We start from the raw sequence: 22,641 nt of genomic DNA on the forward strand, positions 1-22,641 counted from the left end.
TACCTTCAATCATTAAAATGACTAAAAAATTGAATATTAAACTTTTAAAATTATTGAATAGTATAAACTTCTTGAGTAAGGAATTTAAGCCCTAGGCTTGGCGGATACTAAAGAGGTCCAGACCACCGTGCCATTTTTTACCCACGCGGTACATTACTTGATTTACCATTTTGTTTACGCGGGTCATTTACGCGTGCGCCAGAATTTAAATGGTGGTCATTTACGCGGAGAGCGGCTGGAGAGGTCCAGACCACCGTGCCATTTTTTACCCACGCGGTACATTCTTGACCATACGCGGGAAGCGGCGCGGTGAGTGGTGCGCATTAGGCCGCTCTTACGTTATGGCTGACATCATATAACGTATTGGACTGTGATTGGGTCACGCATCCTTACCACCCACGCATTCCCTCCGCCACTAGCTGTGATTGGTCTAATGTAACATCACGTGCCCTGCCACCAGAGGGTAGAAGTCGCTGACCCAGCAGGGCCTGTCTCATTGTTCTCAGTCCGCATATACAGTTCTCTCTTGTGCCTGCTATTCCCCTCACAACTCACAATGGCTTCCGCGGGACCCCCACCACCAGAGAAAAACATTGAATTATCTGGACCAAGCCATGATAATGTGAAGGAAATCATCGAGTTGGGGGAGAAACTTAAGCTCATCCTTAACAACGACCCAGACAAGCATCGGTATGAAGTGTCTAATAACCATCTGACGAAATTTATGGAGTCGTATATCCAGATCTAACTCGACAACATCAATGCTAGTCGTCAACGTAGTATTGAGGACTTCCTCGCCCGCAACCAACCACAGCCAGCCCAAGTCAGTGATAGTGATATTGACAGTGAGGATATGGACTTTGAGAGGTTTGTCTGGGAGGCCCTGCAAACCTCTGAGTAGTGAAAGTGAAAGTGATTCACCGGAGGGCAACTAATCTGCCCTCTGCCTCGGAACCAGCCGCCATCCATGTGTGCCGACCCAGCTTTTCTACTAACGTAAGTGTTAGAAAACCTAATATTAATGATATTTCTCTTAATTATTAATTGTGTGTGCATACCATCATAAAATTAAGATATTATTTTTACTACAACGTAGGTATTGTGTCGGAAAAAGTGGAGTTTGGGGGTCGGCCCAGTCTCTATTTCAATTAATCCCATATGTTCTGTAATTTCATTTACGCGTTTCTCGTTTTACGCGGGCCTCCATGGGTTCAATTGACCGCGTAAATGCAGACTATACTGTACTGTACACTAAAAGGATAACCAAAATAACTCTCCAGGTTTTGTACACTGGCATTAGCTAAATTGTTCCCCCAAAAAACCTGAAAGCATCCAAAGACGTACTGTATAATAATGACTTTTCTCACTGAGTATACAAGAAACTGTATACTGTACTACTTACACCTATCCTCCATCTACTCCTGAACTGCTACATTCAAGTGCCAACAAAAGAAGCTGCACTGTAGAGATGATCATGTAAACATTCAAACCACAAATGAGAGGAAATCTGTAAGTAGCATCTCCGACCACAAAGTCTTCCGTAGCTCTAATAACCGGTGCTCATTTTGAACCTTACATACTTGTAGGGGATTTTAACCTTCGTCATTTTTGTGTGTCGTTTAAGGCAGCTCCCTCTTATGGTTAGGTTAAGGTATGAAACCAAAATGTTTACAAACAGACAGACAGATAATGCCAACCATAATAAAAATAATAATAATAATAATAATAATAATAATAATAATAATAATAATAATAATAACAATAATAATAATAAAAAAAAACTCCTCTCAGTCCTCCCAAAAGGCTACAACAACTAATTTTCTCCTCACAGCAAATAAAGTATTTTCCAATTCACCAGAAATAACCATCAACATGTACTTAACTTTACCAATTTCATTATATGTGTTGTCAATATTGTTTCTTTAAAAGCTATCAGCGTGTGGCTTCACAGCAGCACACTTTTCTGGTTATGCTGCTGGCTCTGTTACCAACACAGAGCAGCGTATACACCGACAAATTCCCAAGTGATTTTTTTAATGCAATAAGCAGCAGATAAACGCAAATTTAGTTCAAGTATATACAATGCAAAAATCAAAGGACAATACTAAGCTACATTTACCTAATGTATACTGTACTGTACAGTCATCCAGGGTGCTGTTCCTTTTACAGATTCATATATTTATCTTACATAAGTTCCATGATCATAAACTTACTCAGTACCAGTCAATGAGTGTATGTAAAAGCTGGCAGTGTAAATAAAGACTTCCTCAGAGACACTAGTGAAAATACATATGTGTATGTGTGTGTCAGCTAAGTATACACTATGTCCTCATCTGGGAACTTGTGATCAATGTTACTTGGAAGGTTCAACGATGAAGTGATAAATAACCCCTTTGTAAATAATATCCACATTATAAGATGAAAATTCCTACTTCAACACAACAGCTCTGATGACCGTGGGTATCTAAACTGTATTAATAATTTATAAGTTTCTAATCTATATTATCAAAATACACTCTTAAGTTTTCATCTTTTAGTGTGGATCTGGAAAACATAACAGCGAGCGTGTACTACACTTAAAGCTCTGCAACAGTGATCAAGTACTGTACTGTGATGGCATGTTGTGACAGCCAAGACTCGACAACTTATTTCTATCCAACTCTCTCGACAAAAACTAAGCAGGTGCCTCAACTTGTGACCAATGCCAACAATCAAAAATCAATATCATGCCACATTAGATGCAGCTCTAACTACACCTTTCCTCGAAGTTCATGGAATCCTTTTAACTATATTAGTATTTACTTCACTGAATTATTTTTCTTTCAGTAAGTCTGCATCCATGGATATATGAGCTGAGTACAGTACATACATACCTGTATACTGTACCAGATGCTAAGCTCTAGATTCTATCAATTTCGAGTATCTGTTTTTTCTGGTTAGTATTCAGATAAATGACTGCTTGTATATACTGTACTGTATAATGTTCTTCAGTCTTGATATACATTCTGTGTCCATTTGTTTTCAATTAGGTTCACCCAATTCATGTTGACAGTTTGAAGAAGGTGGAGTCCTTGTCATCTGTGTGGTCCACTTGGCAACAAAGAGAAGCTGCAGAGTTTTTAAACTATGCCAGTTCTCTTGCCCCCAACACTCATGCAATGTTCTATGTCAATACTGAACTGCAGCTTTCTAATAAGAAACTAATTCACCAATTTTTACTTGATGAAAGTGTGTGGTAAATTAAATTAGAAAGTGTCAAATGATAAATTCGATGGACTAATTGAGACTTGCTTTGGTGTCATTTTTCCACAACAAACATAACTGCCAGTAATGGCAAAATATAAGACAAAGATGTAAAAAAATGCAATAAACTTCTTGTTATGCACATTTGCACATAACTGCAAGGTGGCAACAACACTGTCCTGCTCACAGCCCCCAAGAGGTGTGGTAGGCTGCACAAAACTCACTTGACAATAATATACTGTACAGTATTTGCAAGTATTCAATTTCCTAAACATCATATTTCATCATTAATCCAGAAAATTTACTTCAAAATGACAAACTGTACAAACTGTTGGGCTCACACACCTGCAGGCATACAACATTTTGTTGTATAAGAATGTGCTGATACTGTACTGTACTATGACAATGACTGTATGACCATAATGATGTGCTCAACTGATACACTTGCAGCTGTACAATAATAATGACATACAGTCCTGGGTGGGACACTTACAGCAGTAAAATCTCAACGAGGTTCAGGACCATGCTGGAACACTTGTAGCTGTACAGTATAACCATAAAGACAACTGCTGTGATGGGACACTTTCTGCTTTACAATAATAAAAATGATACACTGTTGTGCTGAGTCACTTACTATACAGTATGTTGCCAAGAGATTTTGGTGTAATAAAATTTTCCAGCATAAAACATCTGAATAATCATTGTAGGCAAATGTTAAGTTCTGTAAGACAGAGGTCAGGACAGAGATGGGGAAGCAATCACGAGTTACTAAGGGAAATAATGAAGGTAGAACAGGTTGATCTGTGGTTAAGCAGCATTACACAGCAACAATCTACACATTATCAACATTCATAAAGTACTTCTCAACTTATTCCAATACTTACAGCAATTAATACCGACCTAAAGCTACTTAAAACTCCTTTTCACAAACATCATCTATACAGTATACTACAGTGTATCTGAGAATTATAAAAATGGATTCTAAACTCTGCAGTTCTTAATACCCTACAGTAATCTACAGACACAAAATACTTTTTGAGGTATTTAAAAAATGTAAAAAATATGCTGAAGCTTTCCATGCTTCTAGGATTCAAGAATTATGATTATAATACTAAAAAAGTTGGTAGAAATATACCCATTCAATTGATTAACAAGATCTAATGTTTGTAACTAAAACTCAACTAAATTTATCTGATTAATCAAATGGATGGATATATCTTTTTTGGCAGCAAATCACAAAACTTTATAATAATAAATAATGACAACTGCAAAAACAGTGACCAGAGAATACAATCGATTCAATAGACACAATGCTAAGGCCTTAAGTATATGCTGACTAGATGTTCATGCTAAAACTACTTAGATTCCAGTAATCTACATAGTACATTTATCCATTTCTTACAACATTAAAACATCCAGAAGAAGGTGTTGTGGTGCACATTTGATAATATTAATTCAGCAACCATACACACAGACACCTATAGCCAAGCTTATCATGGATGCATGAGTGCAGTGGTGGAGTTTGCCAGTCCCATTATCAACTTTTTAAAAGGATATTTTTATATCAAAGCTGTGTCCCAGCTCTGCCTCAAATACACAAATGCTCCCTTTCACAAAGCTTCCAGTGCAGAGCTGAGACTTGGATGCAAATATTGGTCCTATTTCTTTGGCACAGGTGATTCAACTTTAAAGTTCCAATAACGAGGCAGCCAAGTATAAATAAAAAACAAGCAACTGGCAAATATACTCTCGTCCTACATATCTGCCTTGCAGCTGAAACAAGCTTACTGGGGATACTGTTAACTGCTTGCTGCTGTTAAACCCATCAAGTGCATCAGCCCTGCTTCAGTTATTACAAGTGAACAACATTCAGGGTAGCAACCATTAACATTTTAAAGAGAACTAATACAGAAAAACATTTGGTTGATGCACTACAAATATCCATTAACAAGGGGAGGCTGCAGGCCAGGCATGCTGAGTGGACAGGTCAGGTGGACAGGCCAAGTGGATGAGACAAGGCCGACCACCCCGGCCCAAAAGTAAGGATGGGCATTCAGCAGACGGGGAGGGCTGGGTGGGTAGGCTCACAAATGGATCATTTGAGCAGGGAGGTTGAGTGGGCTAAATAGCCAGATGGATCCTACATCCTCAGTGAGTTGGAGCGGTGAGGCAAGCAGGGTGGACCTGTATCATGTTTGTAGGTGACGAGGCAAGACGATTTTGGGGCTGGGAGGGCGGAGGACCAGGGGGACGGAGGGCAGGAGAGGGTGACGGTGAGCCATCTTCGCTTACCTGTGCTTGGTGTCTAGAACTTTGGAAACATCCTTGTTGCTAATCTCACTCTCACGCACTTGTTCTGTTAAACTCTTGCAGATCGAGTTACGTATTCTGAAATATAAAGAATAGCATCACGCTCTTTAAGGGACACATGGTGTACATACAAAACTTCATGACACTTCTATATTATCTCATCAAATCTATGTTTACTAAATACAGTACCTCAATTACCAATACACTGTTCTTATGTCACCTTCACCCCATAGCCATGATCATACCTCAGTCGCTGTAAACACACAGTCACCCTGGTCATTCTACACAACGTCATGATGACTGCTTTTATCCAATCCTCTGGTACACAGACAACCAACCAATCACACTTTCACACCCATTCCACAACTTTCTCATTTCCAATCCTAACTACCACTGGCCTCCTCACTTTCCATTTTCAATACACATTATCATCACTCCTTTTTTTTTTTAAGTATTTTCAAATCATCAACCACTAAGTTATGAAAGTGAATAGTTAAAAATACTTCATCAACACTGTCTTACTCTATCAATCTTCTTCCTAGACCTATATTCTTCTTATTATCAGACTTTAACAGCATCCTAATAGCTACTGCTGCGACATCAATATGTACTTTATTTCAAGAAACCAGTTGTAGCACAATTCACTGACCCTTTAAATAAGTTTAACATCATCTGGAAAAATGTACATCAATAGCCATTAACCCCTTGTGTCTGGGGGTTCGCCTCCGAGCTGAATAAAATCGTCTGGCAATAACCAAATAACATATTATAAGTGGCATCCCCATAGTGAAGGGGTTAAAGGCAGTACACAGGACATTGATGACTAAAACTTAAGTACACAAGGAGGTGAAATGGATTGGCTTTCACTCCTCCAACTACAACTGTAGACATTCATTCTGTATCTGGATCAACTGCCGGACTTCTCACACCAATGACTCGGTTCAGGAGGACAGTGCTACATCCACTCCTCTTTTGCATCCCATATTAATATTACCATTAATGGTTGCCCCTCGTGTAACGAGGAAGGTCGGCCCAAGGGCCACCTAGGCGTGAATTTGTTTAAGGTGTAGAAGCTGTCGCCAACACAACAGCCACACCCTAAGTTAACGAGTTACATGACCCAGTGTTAAGGAATAGTCTGAGAGGACCGGACAACTCACCAACTGCACTGGCTAACCATTACCCCAGAATACGATCCACAAATCGATTAACATCCAGGTCCCCAATTACTGCTGGGTAGACAGAGGCAAATAGCATAAAGAAACTTGTCCATAGTTTCCCCCTGCCCAAGGATCAAACCCGGGTCCGCTCGCTTGCGATGCGAGCATGCTGCCCATTACACCACAGGTCGCCGATATATTACCATTATCCATTATAAACTATTACAAGGCATAATTATTTCAAAACCTCTAACAGAATCTGAAAACTCTAAAGGCAATATTGTGATAAAAACTTGTTTCTGGGACTCACGTTTTGACAACTATATCTGGTAAGAGGCAAGCCAATGGTATGAGGATCACTCCGAACCAAAAGACCGGAGATGAATAGACCTGAAAAAGATTCAATTCAATAATCAGTGTATTTTAATCACCAAATTTGTGTCCTATTACCAAAATGGAAAGGAGGGATGAGTAAGAATCTTCACACACATAAGACTGAATGAACAGGGTATTATTAAATTATTAATATAAATCAAGAAATAAACTTATAATCAAATGTTTGTCATAAGAAAGCATGGCAGTTCTTCTCAGCCAGCCACCTCCAATAAAATATACTCAGTTAAGTAAGAAATCCTTTTAGGTCTCCTGGGCTTATTCTCCTCTCACAAATAAGTTTCTAAAACACATAAGGTATCCCACTGAAATATATACCAGGTATGTATATTGTCTCCATCAGTCAAGCTCATTTTCTTAAGAGAACAAGATCATGTTCAGTAAATGCTCGCACTGTGTCTCAGTTACAGATGTTCACTGTAATTCTCAATAATCATATTTTTGCTTAATGTTAATTCAGGCATGTTTGTCACACCACCACATAATCCTCCTTAAAGTTGCTAAATATGCCTTTCAGTCTCTATACCAATGATAATTTTTGCTCATCCACATTATCCACAAGGCCAAGACCACATGAATTTGTCAAAAATCCTTCACTGTTATCTACAGTCAACTAAAAGTTTGTGCATTGGCCGAGACCTCTTCAATTTTATTCTCTTCAAAAAGACTGATCCGTAGAGTTCTAAATTTTTTATATTTTTAAGATCTATTAAGCATAGTTACAAGAATCCTTCAAGGCTGAGGGATAACTATGTTATCTCAACCCTTAAGGAAGAGACTATGTTAACTGAACTATGTTATCTCAACCCTTAAGGAAGAGACTATGTTAACTGAACTATAAGATGACCATAAGCAGCCTACCTGCAGATAAATACCACACATGTCAGGAGCCATGGGCAGAATCGGCCAAAAGTTTGAATACACCAGCAGGAAAATAAACCATGAAGCAATGGAGCCCCAGATGGCGAGGTGCGTGACCCACGTCCATGCGTCGGTCTCCAGACCTGCTTTAAGGCAGACGGTGATAACTACGTAGGTGTACACCATATTGCCCGTCATGAGGTAACCTCCTACGCGACCGTGACCCCACGCTACGTCTTGGGTCATGGACAGATAGGGCAGGACAAATACCAAAACTGAATGTACCAGCGCCAGCCAAACCCACCACACAAACACCTGTCAAAAGTAATGTACACTGTTATAGGACATTATGTTCACAATGGCATAAACTTCTTTTTTTAAATATATGTATAAAAGTGTTCTCTATTGTTATTCAAGACTACCAACATAAAAAATAATAAATAAATAAAAAAAATCATTCAAGCCATTAATCTCTTCACATAAATTATCTGGATACAATGTCACCTGTCCCTAACATCAGTAATAACCCAACACTCTCTGCAACACTCCCCTAAGTACAGTACATGAAATCAACTTGCCATAAAAACATCTATGTCATTATATGTATATCTATAGTACTGTACTGTACACCCTCACTGCTACACATTAACTGGTGCTATCCAAGACACCTTTTTCACCTCATATTTTTGTCTCCTTGATTTATGTTGAAGATCAAACAGAAAGTCATATTGCAGTGTATAAGATTTGCAAATACTGTATCTCTGTATCTCACCTTCCAGTTAAAATGTGATCCACTCTGTGATTCACGGTACAGCTCCGGGTACTTCATCCTCGTCTCTGCGCTACACGACCGGTCAAATATCCCCATCACCAAGGGAGGAGCAGCGGTGAATAGCTGTTAACAAAGAAGGAAAACTTAGATCGTGAGTTTCCCGCCATAATAAAAAGTTACATGTTAGTAAAATTATATCCAAAAAATGCAGCTAATGAGACAATGTTCTAAATGAGCATTATCATCATCACAAATATATTCATTAAAAGTATTTATGGACAAACATACACAGGGCTGCTTAATATTTCTCTTGATGGGTGAGTAACAGGTGAAAATAAGAGTGATAGAGAGAGGTGCAAGTTTGACAAAATAATGATATATAGAAAGACTATGGGAGGTGAGTCAACTGATGTTAGTAGATGATGCTGTTTTAGTGGGCAATTTGGAAGAAAAATTATTTATATCAGAAAATGAGTTTGGAGGACTGTGTACTAGGAAAAAAGCTGATGATGAAGGTAAAAATAAAGACATTAAAATAAATTGAAAAAAAAAGACAAGGAGAATTAAATGTTAGATTGAAGGACGTGAAGTGTTTCAGGCATCTGGGAGTGAATGTGTCAGTAAATGGATTGATGAGCGATGAATTATAGTGTAGTAGATGAAAAGAAAGGTGGATTGAAGGATACATGACAGAGGAAGCAAAGTTGGGGATGTAGAGAGAGTTAGTGGAGCCAACATTATCATACCAGTGTGCAGAATGGAACTCTGGATGTAAGAGGAGGGAGTATAAATTATAGGTAACAGAAAATTAAGTGATTGAGGGCAGTAAATGAGGTAAATTGGATGCACAGAATTAGTAGTGCCTTGAAACTGTCATATGTGTCAAGTGGTGGAACTTACTCAAGAAATTAAGGGAGTTTAGATATGCTGGTTACTCGTTTAAGGGCCAGAAGTGACTACAGGAATTGTGCCAGGCCTGACTACAGTAATAGAAGAGAGCAATTTGTTAATGTGACACTGCTATGAACATGTATATGACTGACACCCACCTCCAAGTGTTACAAATTTTAGGAAACAACACTCCTGTACTACCTCTGAGTGAATGTTTCTGTAATATAATCCCAAGATACCCTCAGTTGGTGCCATCTACGACAGGGCCGATTTGCCGCCATCCCACAAATGTTCTGTCTATTTTCCTATTGCTGGTTCATGGGCCAATCTCACCCTGCACCTGCACACAAATTTTTCCCATCATCACAATCAGTGATATACTATTTCAATATTTACATCTGTCTCTCTTACTTACACATTTCTACTTTAGCTTCCCATCCTCTGGCTTCGACTTGTGAATACTAGTCAAGACAAACTATATTATTTCCATTTATTTCTTAAGATCTAAACAAATGGTAATCTGGTTCACCCATAATATTAAACCAGGTAGAGAGTGAATCAAGATGATATTTCTGTTAATCACCATAAACATCAATTTCAAGGAGTAGAAGTATTTGTAGATTCTTATACCGCAGTCACCCCTCAACTGAGAGTTCCAAACGGAAATGAGGTAACACAGACATAATAAAGAGATAAAAAACTAATTTACCAGTTTATGCTAATACATGGAACATTAATGAGAACGACATTGATCATGACAAAGAGGTGAAAGATTTTTGTCTATAAGCACAGTGAAAGAACAGATAAATTCCTTGAAAAAAGTAGAAAGGGTGGCACTGTTAGCTCTAGTGAAGAATGAGGAAGAAGAAAAATGCATCTCTAGTAACAGGAAAGATAACAGAGAGAGATAATAAGAGATACTCACCACATTATACATGGCTATACTCCATCGCTCAAACAACACCTGACCCGACCATCCGGACATGGCCGCCCACCACAGCTCAATGACATACAGACAAATATTCTTGTAAAAGCTATATAAGATGACTTTGCAGAGGCGACTGTAGTTCCAAGCTCCATGCACAAACAACAATCTCGCCAGGAAACGAAACTGCAAAACAAGAATTTACATATCTTGTCAAATTTATGGATGTATTAATGTAAAAACAATTAACTTTTTTTTAAATTATAAAAACACTTGATAAACCACAAAGCACAACTCTTACCTGACCAATAGCATAGTCTGAGGCACATGCAGCCTGAAGACCTTCCAGTCCAGCAATGCCAACACCCACGTTGGCTTTCTGAATCATGGCCACGTCGTTAGCTCCGTCACCAATGGCAAGTGTGACTGAGCCCGTTTCACGAGTCAATAATTCAACTACCTGTACACAGAACAATAACATCAGTCACCAGCCTCATCACGAAAGAAGCTGACTCATAGCATGGCACAGCTTTACTTCTCAACAATAAAGGTAATATTTATATCCCAGACCTTACAGTATAACCTACAACTGTTTCAAATATCTCCCATCTTTGGTATGGGTCTGTCCCAAAAGGATAGATTAGACTTGTTAAAGCAGCACGCATACTTAATTGGGCAATGAGAATAAAGAAACACAGACTTAAAGACACAAGTGTATGGGTGAAAATGTAAGGCATCTCCTTTTACTCTTGTTCAGCAGTTAAGATTATCATTGACATATTGTGATATTATTTGGTTAAAGGTTAAAATGTCATCTAGCTACTGGTACTAACATTAATTTCCTATTATCAGTGATGACTTATGGCAGCTCCTAACAATGTTATTTGGATTTTGAGGATCAGATTACAGAGCACTACTGCAGCAGAGATAAACTGGTGAGTTAACCCCTTGTGTATGGAGTCACCTCTGCGCTCAATAAAATCGTCTGTCATTAGCTAAATAAGACAGTAAAAGTGGTGTCCCCATAGTGAAAGGGGTAAGAAAACCAATGCAACACTCACTTCAGCTTTCTGACTAGGTGACACTCTGCAGCATATAACACTCTTGCAAGATATACAGAGATCTAAGAAGTCCTTCCGTAAATCAGGAGTGAGAGCATAAATGAGTGTCTTTCCATCGATAATCAAGGCAGCTTCGTTCTCGCGCTTCAGCTGCTCACCAAATTCGACCACATGGCGGTTAATAGCATCTCGAGTTTCCTGGAGGGAAGTTGGAGAATTAAGTGTCATTATGAGGAAAATTAACCCTCACACAGCAAGTTAAGTCCATGACCACACCCCTCCTTGTCAAACAGCTGGTGTTACGGTGTCACCCACAGGATGATTACAAGAAAGGAAGGAGCTGTTTATGTAATATAGAGCTACTCTTTTTTATCTCCAACCATTTATTTACTTATTTTATTGAGGGAATGAACCTTGAACTATAAAACACTGGAAAGCAAGGGTCTACTTTATAATAAGCAGATGTGCAATACTTACATCTAGAGATTCTGTGTTGAGTATGATAAGCGGCATGCCCTGATTCAGCAGATGGCACGAATGACCTATATTAATGGCTGTCTCCTGCTTGTCTCCAGTGAGGACCCACACATGGATCCCCGCCTTAAGCAGAGCTGCTATGGTCTCTGGCACCTGTAGAGAAAAGTTCCAGAGTGACGTAATCACTGGCATAACTTGTGTTCAATTTTGACCTGTTTTTCCTTTAATTTTATCAGTCTCGAGCCTTTTAATGAAGAAAAGCTGAAGCACACTCCTGTCTTCACATACACCTACACATCCAGCAAGGTTTGAATACACAACGGCTTCTACTTAAACGTTGCTTACTTAAACTATACTTGTGGTCAGTGGGTAGAATTAAATACTAAACCCTCATAAGTAGAATCACAAATGAACTAAAGGAGGATTTTAGAACATTCCTTAATTTAAATTACAAAGTTAATATTGAGATTTGGCTACAAGATCATCCAACTGGTTTAATTAAGTTAGGCTAATGTGAAGTTAAACATCAAAAGTAGTCAATAATGTTACAATATCACAAACGTTACTTCCTTTACCTCACATTAATTAAGAATGTGATCGCCAATGTTATATAACTTCTTACTATTTCGTCCTTAATCTTATCTATGGTGCTGTGCGTTATCTCCCGACGGTGTATGGATGTTGAGACAAAACACAAAACAAGTATAGACGATGTGACGTTTCGTACCTCGCCATTCGTCCTTACCTCATCCTGGAGTCTGTCTTCTATTGCGGTAGCTCCTAATAACGTAAGGTTGTTCTCTATAAGCTGAGCTGCGTCTTCTAATTTTCTTTCTCGGAATTGCAGCGCTGTACTGGCCTTATAGTACGTATTTTTCCACTCCTGAGAAGTAATATTTATTTAAGGCATCAGAAAGAGTTTAGTATTGTATGTGTAAAATTTTGTCGCTCATTATTTATTACTATTTTTTCCTCTTACAGTACTTAAGAAGGAAGAAGGTTCATTGAGTTTACAAGAATGTGACTTAGCTCTATAACTCACACCAAATGAATTTTACTTAATATAGAAGGATAGATGAACAGACAGACATCACCACGACCCCACCACCTTTGAACCTTTCGTGTTAAGGGTATAAATAAACTTTGCAGAATCTACAAGTCAACGTTGGGTTATTCGGCAGCATCCTGATAATGGTTGAATGACTGGCTATTGCACCAAGAGACTCTGTGTCAGATGATTGTTTATTAATGATGAAAGCTTTTTGTCAATAATATAGGTGATGGTTAATGAAAAGGTCAGCACAAAATTCATGGTAACTGAGACAACTATGCTACATGATAATCACAGCTGACCCACACTAGTGACAGAAATGACCATAAATCAGTGACGATGATGATGAAATGTATACGCTTCCATAAGAAATAACACACTACATACCTCATAAAACTCTGGTGATATGTCGGCAACAGCGTAGCAGAGAGTTCGTAAACCTTCTGCTGCAAACTCTTCCAAGTGTCTCACCGTTAAGTCACGGAACTGTTGACTGTCACCTAAACGTTCATAGATTACCTGAAAGTATAAAATATATTTGTTAAAAGACGAGGCCATCTGCCAGGGCCCATGTATTTTTTTTGGGGGTACAGTATTCCATATTGTCAAACTTCTGTCAATCAAAATTCATTCATATCCCCTGAATACCATTTTGTGAAACTCCTAGCCCCTGAGTACAGTATATCCTCCATCAGTTCAAAACACCCTCTGCTTGCTATTAACCTCCAGTTTTTCTTTTACTGTTTATAAGCCTATCTCTTCTCTGCTGCTGGTGGCCACAATCAAGAGTTAAAACACTACTCAAACTCTCACCTTTTCCCATTCCCTCTAGCTACTGTGACACCCCAGAACCACTCACTCTCCTATCATCATGTGCTTTACTGTTTCCGAGACTTCCATCCTCCTCACTTCTGGTATTTCCTTCAACATGTCCTTCCATCTACTCCTTTGTCTTCCTCTCTCCTTCCTACCATCCATCTCTAAATTATACACTTGTTTACCACTCTTTCACTTCTCTTTCTCTCAACATGGCCTTACCACCCTACCACACCTTGGTCACTTCTCTGTTCAATAGTTCTGTGTTCCTTACAAGCTAAGACAAAAGCACAGAGCCACTTACCGTGTCAGCACCTTTGCAGTATAACTTGATCTGGCCGTCAGGAGTCTTCACGATGACGCTCATCCGTTTGCGTGCAGAAGTAAACTCCAGCACGTTGAGGACTTCGTACTGTTCCTTGGAGCCCAAAACATCAATTATACAGCATTCTGGCGTTCTCGTCTCAAAAACAAAGCCCAACTCCCGTGCGCCTTCCACTAGCGCTCGCTCATCTGTCGAGTCAATATTCATAGTGATCATTCTGTTTACTGGTTGTGATGTGTTGGACAGAATGAACCTGTTATTAACTGAACACATTGTAAAGGAAATCAAATAGTGTGTTAAGGAATCACACAGGAACAAAATGCATAAGATCCCTGGAAAGGTTGGGTTAGGCTTACATTACAGAGGGTAGGTTAGAGTTACATTCGATAAGACTTGTAGTTTGTTTAGGTTGGATTATCTTAGGTTACAATAGGTAAGGTTGGTAGTTCGGTTGCATTAAAGTACATATGGATAGATTAGGTTTATTTTGCTGGAAGATGAATGTAGTAAACATGGAAGCATATACCCTGATAATTACTTTTAATAACAGATAAATGTTTGTGATCTCCACTACATCACTGACCAGCACAGTACAGTACCTGGTGATGCTGCGTGGTAGATGATGGAGCCGTCCCCACGAGACTCATCTCTGTCGGGGATGACAGTATGGCACACTCCCAGCATGGTGAGGAACTGCCGGGCCACAGATGCTCCAGCTCCTCCGCTCTCCACCAAGGTGACCAGATCTTGACAACTGCGGACAGTTATGGGTATCATTACTTGTAGCAACTGGTGCATTAACATATATTGCATATATTGGGTAGTGCACAATATATGCTTTTGTTAATTTGATAAAGGATGTTATACTTATTTTACATGCCAATGCAGAAGTACATATGGATTAAGCAGTCATTTACCTGTGATGCCTCACATAATAAGTTAAATACAACAGTCAATCAACTGTCAGGTAATTTCAAATAGCCACAATGACTATAGTTAATACAAAGGTCATCATCATTACTGTTTTACAGCCATTTTCCACACTTGAGTGGGTTAGCTGCACTAACCCAATACCAAAACCTTGATATTTGAGTAATGCTCACACACAAATATGCAGCAATACATCAGTATCATGTGCAATAAACTGTTCTAGCTGACCGTAAGTAAGGGAAGAGATGACAGGAACAACATGACAAATATAATTAATTTAATAAGACATCAGAAGAAAATGTAGCTTTGTCTGTGACTGATAGATGAAAGGCAAACATCCATCATTGGTTGGTAAGAAGCTTCAAAATGTTGTAGATCAAGGTTTCACTAGAGGGAAGAAGAAGAAAATAGAGTTAAGTTCACTAGAGGTAAACATTAAGGGTAGAACCGACTGGGTAACCTGGTAAATTATAAGTGTGTTGACTGAATACACAACAGCCTCCCTAAAATATGTAAAACAAGTCTGTAGCTACAACATGGAAATTAAATGCTGAAAAATTAGTAACTTCTGGCATGAACACCAACATTACCTGCCATCATCCATGCTGTAGACAGTTCCACCGATGCTACAGCGCTTGAACTCCATGATGTTGCAAGTGAGCGTGCCGGTCTTGTCAGAGAGAACGTACTTGATCATGCCCAACTCTTCGTTCAGGTTAGACGTTCTGGCCATGGCCCAGATGTCGTTTTCCTCATACACCATATTGGTATCATTGTTGATGAACCCAGCCTGTTGAGGGTATCTTAGTTAACTCATTACCTGGGCTACCAACAATATACGTATTTACAGTACTCACTCTTTCTCTCTCTCTCTTTGTTTGTCTCTCTACTTTTCTCTTTCTCTCTGGTGCAAAACAAGTTGAGAGAGCAACAGAAAAACATGACCACACAACTTAAAGAACATTATCTTTGTGGATTAAGTTTACCTGCAATTTCCTCAAATATGTAGTGTCAAGAAATTACGTACAAACACCGATGTACAGATTTTCGTGGAGGTCGTGTGAATGTTTGTATTACAACAGTAATATTGTCCTCACTTGTTGATCTGCAAGGCCCCACATGTGAGGTAATTAAAACACCTTTTGTCAGCAAAATTCACCAGTTGCCAACTTACATTGAGCCTCTGATACTGTATTTATATTATCTTAACCAGTCAGTATATAAAAAACAATAATATACAAATCCTAACACACGTCACTGTATACAGTACCCAATAAAACAAAATTAGTTTTATCGGGTCAGATTTTGAAAGCTTTCTCTTCTTTATAAGAATCAAAACTTTTATCAGTCATGCAGTCAAGATGGTCATCCAGGATGAGCAGAGATGCAAATGCACTCTAATGTACATAAATTATTCTGTATTTTTATTTTTACAGGATATTTAGTGAACTTTGTGTGACCAACACTTTCCCTTCTTGGAACATAACCCCCAATAATACACAGGCTCTTCCATTCAATGCATATTTTTCCACTCAAATGAATTTCCAGGAGACACCTGTATACCACCTGAGCTGAAGAAACTATGATAAAGGTAACATGTAATCAACTCACCTGAATAAACCTGACAACTTCTAGAGACACTTGGAGGGATATTGGAATAAGATTGTTGAACAGGATGATAAATGTGATGAAGTTAATGCCAAAGTTGAACACACTCAAGTCTGGAACGGGAGAAAATATTGTCAGTTCAAAATATTTAACCATTGTGATTACAGTAGATGATAATGGTGATAATGATGGTGGTGACAATAATGGTGACGAAGATGATGATAATGGTGAGTACCGGTAAATACAAAGTTAAGATTATGTTGAATTAGTCAGGACGAAGCAAGGGCAAAAAGAGAGATCCGTGATTGAAGAAGCAACAGGTGGCACTAAAACAACTCTACTTAGTCATCACGAGTAATGCAAAATGGCATAACAAACTCAGAGAGAGCTTAGAGGTTGGCCTTTTGACCCAAGAATTAATGGGCTTGAGTGTATACATGAGCTTTAACATGATACACCAAGGAGGGTGCAGGAGCTTTAACATGATACACCAAGGAGGATGAAGGAGCTTTAACATGATACACCAAAGAGGATGAAGGAGCTTTAACATGATACACCAAGGAGGATGAAGGAGCTTTAACATGACACACACAAGAGCTTCAACATAATACAGTACACCTGGGTCTTGGTGTGCTGGACGTACCATCAATGGAGAGGTACCAGTGGAGTTTAGCGTCCCACTGTGAGTTACACACGGCCATGATCAGGCAGAGGACGATCAACAAGAAGAACAGTAGGATGATCAGGTTGTTGGTCTGCTTGTCCACCTGTAATGAAGATATAAAATGTTACAAAAGGTCTAATGCTCTGGTGTATTAACTGTAGTCAAGGTACTGTATTAAAGTGAAGGAGACTATTATGTTGGTGTGCTTGTGGAGGAAGAGGGCAGACAGACATGGATTTTGTATCAGAGCTGCAGGGAAAAAAAAATTAAGTACAACTATGAAAAATTTAGTGAGAAGAGATGTGTTAATTTACAACACTATGAGCATACACAACACTATGAGCATACACAACACTATGAGCATACACAACACTATGAGCATACACAACACTATGAGCATACACAACACTATGAGCATACACAACACTATGAGCATACACAACACTATGAGCATACTTAGTCCTAATATACTAATAAGAAAAAAAAAGTTCATGTAGGTTTTATTCCTTGAAGAGATCAGAGAATTAAAATTTGTCTTAGTTGGAGGAAAGTGCTAACATCATAACGAATAAATGTCTCATATACATTACCTTACGAACTCCCAAACTATATTTTTCATTGAGACTGTCACCTTATGCTCTATTTTTATTCATAGACAAGACTACATCCACTATGCAAGAGATGCAACATTTCCTAAAGCCATATATGTTTAGTCCTTAACAGACCAAACACTGACTGCCAATCTCTTGTATGGTCTCTCACTCCTTACATAAATTTCTTCAACGGAGCTAAACGGTAAAATCCTTAATGCACACAAAGTACCTGTATATATACCTATGGTGAATGAAAACTATGATCTAAGCGTTACAAGCTGCCTCCAGTGGTCTCACACGATGTTACTTACTGTAGAGCGCTTAAGAGGAGCTGAGGTAGCGGAGTTCTTCATAAGTTTGGTCTCGTGTCCTGTGTACACCACCAGCCCAAACACCCAGTTGGTGTTCTGTAACTTTGCCCCTCGTAGCAACACGTGGTCGGGGCTCAGAGGAGTGGCTCTGTATGCAGGGAACAACACATAAATGGTTATCCAAATACTTCACCAAGAGGTTTGTTCTTCATAATATTTTTTTTTCAATTATTTCATCCTTCATTCTAACATTACTTAATTATACAGTACGTAGTTTTTTTTTTTATTCACTATCTAATTTATATTTCCTGGGACGAAAATAGTAGTGCTTACTTTTCTTGTTCTTCCTCATCCCATATAAACATTTCTTCCTGATACAGTACCCCATTAGTATCCTCCATGACACCCCTACAACCAGTATATTTTTACTATCCATTCTTAATAATTATGAAATGATTAAAAATTCTGCAAATATTCTGTGTTTTTGCCTCAACTCTGTGCACTAAAGACTTCACCCAATTAGTACTTACGGGCGACTTGTCTGCTTGAGGTTGCCGGTAAATTGGTAGAGGAATCTGTTAGGTGCCTCACACTCAACTTTACCAGACAAATTCATCAGATCTCGTGCTTCCAGAAGGTTTGACGTCTGGGGCAGACCTTGACGAATTTTGAGGTTGGTTTCACCATCAAGATTAGCTGTCTCGACATAACAGAGCGCCTGGGGTTCACTAGAAAGCAAAACAGTTTAGATTGCGGTACAGTAAAAACTAAGGCAGAATCCAACACTGATTCAAGAATTTTCTGTGACTGATCACCAGAATATTTATCATACCATCAAAAGACTTTGATTACCTCAGGGAGTTGTAACCCTACCTCATCAGGTGTTCCTATGGGTTAGTGTGTTAAGGGCATCCAGCTGTAAAACTTTGCTTCAACATGCCTGATGGTAACTAGACCAACACAGGTTATACATTCTGAATTTAATATTTCTAACTGTGGGTTAAATGTTTAGACTTACCTGGATGCTAATATGACAAGGTCCGCGGGGAAAAACTTGTTGTTGCGTACTTTGACAATGTCCCCCACTTGAATGTGTCGCCACTTAATCCATTGCCACTGTCCATCTTTCAGCACTTCAATTTCCCGTTTATTCAATTCATCATCTGCTCTGTGACGTTTCTATGAATGTGAAGAAAGTATAGATAATGCGTTAGTATACTGTACTCCTTAATATATCCCTAGGTATAAAAACAACACCAGTAATTTCAGAATAACACAACATTGTAAAACTTCATAACTATATGGAAACACTAAGAGGTAAAAGTTAAATTAGACAATGAGATAAAGTGAGGAATTATGATAAGGATAAAAACACTCTAAATGATGAACAACACAGTGACCAATAGCATTAAGTTTGGCACACATATAATATTCAACTTGGAAAAAAAGACCAAACAAATGAGCATCACACTTTTAACTTCCTGCCAAGATCAGACCTCCAAAAATTTTCACCTAATTTCCTGGTTAAAATTAATGAGTATTGGAGTAATGATAGCAAATTTTATCCAACTGGTTTTTATATATTTTCAGTGTAAAATGTAATTAAATCTTACTAAACAATGATGAATGCAAGTGTATACTTCAAAAGAGAGGGAGAGAGAGGTGGAAGAATAGAGTGGGGAAGGTGCTGGTAGGGGGAGGACAGTCAAGAGACATCAGTTTGCATGCATGACTGGGAGTGGACGGGAGTGTTGGGTGGTTTATGGGAATGACTGTAGATGATGTGTGATGCTGAGTTGTAGAAAATGACAGGAATAAACTTAGAAACTCTATCAGACCACATCTACTATGAGAACTAAAGAAAACAAATGCAGATAGTTAATCTACATAGTTCTTGATTCCTGCCACAAAATTGTACTGGAAAAGAACAAGACTGAGTGAAAGTGAATGTAATTATTCCTGGCAGATAATACAGTGGTCTGAGGCCTGATATGGATGGCTACTGAACAAAATTAAGACCAAACACAACAGCCACAGAGAGAGAGAGAGATCTTCCAAATATGACTAAACTAAAATCCCAGAGATGAGATTATCCTCCACTTAACTCAGGGTGCCAAATCATTTCACAAGTTGGGAGTAAATGGCAATCTAAAGCCCCCACAAAGCTAAAGAACTGACGAGTCCTACGATGATTCGAGTCACTGGCGAGGTGGATCCAAGAGGGGTGTTATGACAAGAGGTATATAGTACTCACAATATCCTCAGCGATCTCCTTGATAGCCGAGACAACCAGAATACATATAAGCGGCACCAGAGTTGTATATCGACCCGTTGGTGACACTCCGGGGATTTGCTGCAGGATTAAATAACACTGAATATAATAACATGACATTCCACAGTATGGCACATGATGCGAGATATTTTTCTTCAATATAGAGTACAGTATAGTACAGTATTTCTAAAACATGTGTAAATTAAAAAAATAATTACAAACCACAATACAATACATAACTAATACAATACAGTACAGGGTAAATGTAAACTACAGTACAATACAGTATCAATGTAGATAGTGTAGCCCTATGCCTAAATTACCGTACTATGTATTCAACTGAGCCCAAACTCTACATAAACGACGAGGATGATTATCTAACTGGACACTGACCTTAAAAGTCTTTACTCAACATATGAAATAAACTTAACATTACACACACACACACACAAAAAAGCTTAATGGAGGAAGGCATTACACAACATACCCCCCACATAGTGAGTCTTTTATTCACCCGAGCTGTTCCCATTATCCTGCACAGTTGGCTAGGGTAAAAAAAATGGCGACAGCAAAACAAGAAACATTCAACATCATATATGATTAATTTACAGTCACTAAAATACTCTAATGATATGAGGGCTAAGACCAGAGCTATCTAATTGGGGCTAAATAGAACTATCTAACTGGGACTAAATAGAACTATCTAACTGGGACTAAATAGAACTATCTAACTGGGACTAGGTAGAATTATCTAACTGGGGCTAAATACAGTGCTATCTGAATGAGCAGTATAATCCCAGTAGACAAACAATGCAATAAAAACGACATTCCTTGATATTTCTTCTCTCGACCACCCCACCAATAACACCGAGGCAGGTGATATATACACAGTAAACATGAAAGGGAGAATGTGTATAAATAGTTGGTCTCCACTCCAGCCACTCGGCATAAGTGGGACAGAAGCCTTGGAAGAAAGAGAGAGAGAGAGAGAGAGAAATAAGAAAGAGTGAAAAAGAGAGAGAGAGAGAGAAAGGAAAGAGTGAGAAGAGAAAGTGAAAAAGAGTGAAAAGGGAAAGTGAAAAGAGAAAGAGAGAGAGAGAGAGAGAAAAAGAGAATAATGTCTGAGAACGCCCCCCCCCTCCCTCCATGATCCTCAGAACACAACAACAGACGGGGAGAACATAACACAACGATGAGAACAATGGAAAAAAGAACACAGTTGAACACCATTCTAATCATCCTATACCATCCCTACACATCCTGCACCAACCCCCACACATCCTGCACCAGCTCCCACACATCCTGCACCAGCCCCCACAAATCCTGCACCAGCCCCCACACATCCTGCACCAGTCCCCACACATCCTGCACCCAGCTCTACAAATCCTGCACCAGCCCCCACAACCTGCACCAGCCCCCCACAAATCCTGCACCAAACCCCCCACAACCTGCACCAACCCCCACAAAGTCCTGCACCAACCCCCACAAATCCTGCACCAGCCCCCACAAATCCTGCACCAGCCCCCACTTCCTACGTCACTCCCACGGCCGCCCCAGACACCATCCTCCCGCCTGCCCTGGAGCCACGAAGGATTCTCCCTCGATCAATGTTCTGGCTACACTGATGAATCATGCAAGGATGATGTCATGGCTGTGTGTGTGTGTAGTGTGGTGTGGTGTGGATAGTGTGGTGTGGATGGTGTAGTGTGCTGTGGTGTGGCATGGTGTGGTGTAGTGTAGTGTGGCAAGGTGTGGTATGATGTGGCGTGGCATGGACTCGTGGTGTGACGTGGTGTGTGTTTCCTTGGCGTTAATATCACGGGGGAGTAAGGGGGGGGGTGGTTCCATCATCACTCGTCTTTTGTCTAGTGTACCACGGGATTATTAATGGTCAAATCACCTCACCTATATTATCCTAAACCCAACCTAACCAAACCTATCATAACCTTAACTCTGTTAATACATAGTAACCCAAGCA

At 39.2% G+C, this 22,641-nt stretch overlaps 1 protein-coding gene across 14 annotated transcripts in view; it reads right to left on the reverse strand.

The window, feature by feature from the left end:
- LOC121874218 (probable phospholipid-transporting ATPase IA) overlaps nucleotides 1–22,641 on the reverse strand; it is a 124,792-nt gene that overhangs the window by 31,167 nt on the left and 70,984 nt on the right. For 13 of the 14 annotated variants that reach the window (XR_006090380.1, XM_042378255.1, XM_042378261.1 and 10 more), the window contains 20 exons: nucleotides 20,646–20,744; nucleotides 19,410–19,570; nucleotides 18,922–19,119; nucleotides 18,725–18,799; nucleotides 18,392–18,539; nucleotides 17,467–17,590; nucleotides 16,827–16,936; nucleotides 15,806–16,005; nucleotides 14,885–15,039; nucleotides 14,265–14,473; nucleotides 13,532–13,663; nucleotides 12,839–12,976; nucleotides 12,094–12,246; nucleotides 11,617–11,814; nucleotides 10,857–11,015; nucleotides 10,556–10,741; nucleotides 8,740–8,862; nucleotides 7,968–8,282; nucleotides 7,024–7,103; nucleotides 5,536–5,631 (listed from right to left, as the gene is read on the reverse strand). Coding sequence is in view for 13 of the 14 variants with exons in the window: in XM_042378255.1 (XP_042234189.1) it covers nucleotides 5,536–5,631; nucleotides 7,024–7,103; nucleotides 7,968–8,282; nucleotides 8,740–8,862; nucleotides 10,556–10,741; nucleotides 10,857–11,015; nucleotides 11,617–11,814; nucleotides 12,094–12,246; nucleotides 12,839–12,976; nucleotides 13,532–13,663; nucleotides 14,265–14,473; nucleotides 14,885–15,039; nucleotides 15,806–16,005; nucleotides 16,827–16,936; nucleotides 17,467–17,590; nucleotides 18,392–18,539; nucleotides 18,725–18,799; nucleotides 18,922–19,119; nucleotides 19,410–19,570; nucleotides 20,646–20,744 (3,059 nt within the window). In the remaining variant the exon portion in view is untranslated. The remainder of the gene's footprint in view (nucleotides 1–5,535; nucleotides 5,632–7,023; nucleotides 7,104–7,967; nucleotides 8,283–8,739; nucleotides 8,863–10,555; nucleotides 10,742–10,856; nucleotides 11,016–11,616; nucleotides 11,815–12,093; nucleotides 12,247–12,838; nucleotides 12,977–13,531; nucleotides 13,664–14,264; nucleotides 14,474–14,884; nucleotides 15,040–15,805; nucleotides 16,006–16,826; nucleotides 16,937–17,466; nucleotides 17,591–18,391; nucleotides 18,540–18,724; nucleotides 18,800–18,921; nucleotides 19,120–19,409; nucleotides 19,571–20,645; nucleotides 20,745–22,641) is intronic. The other variant, XM_042378251.1, reaches the window with a different exon arrangement.

Source organism: Homarus americanus, unplaced genomic scaffold (assembly GCF_018991925.1).
Source record: "Homarus americanus isolate GMGI-L3 unplaced genomic scaffold, GMGI_Hamer_2.0 scaffold49667, whole genome shotgun sequence".
Lineage (NCBI taxonomy): Eukaryota > Metazoa > Arthropoda > Malacostraca > Decapoda > Nephropidae > Homarus > Homarus americanus.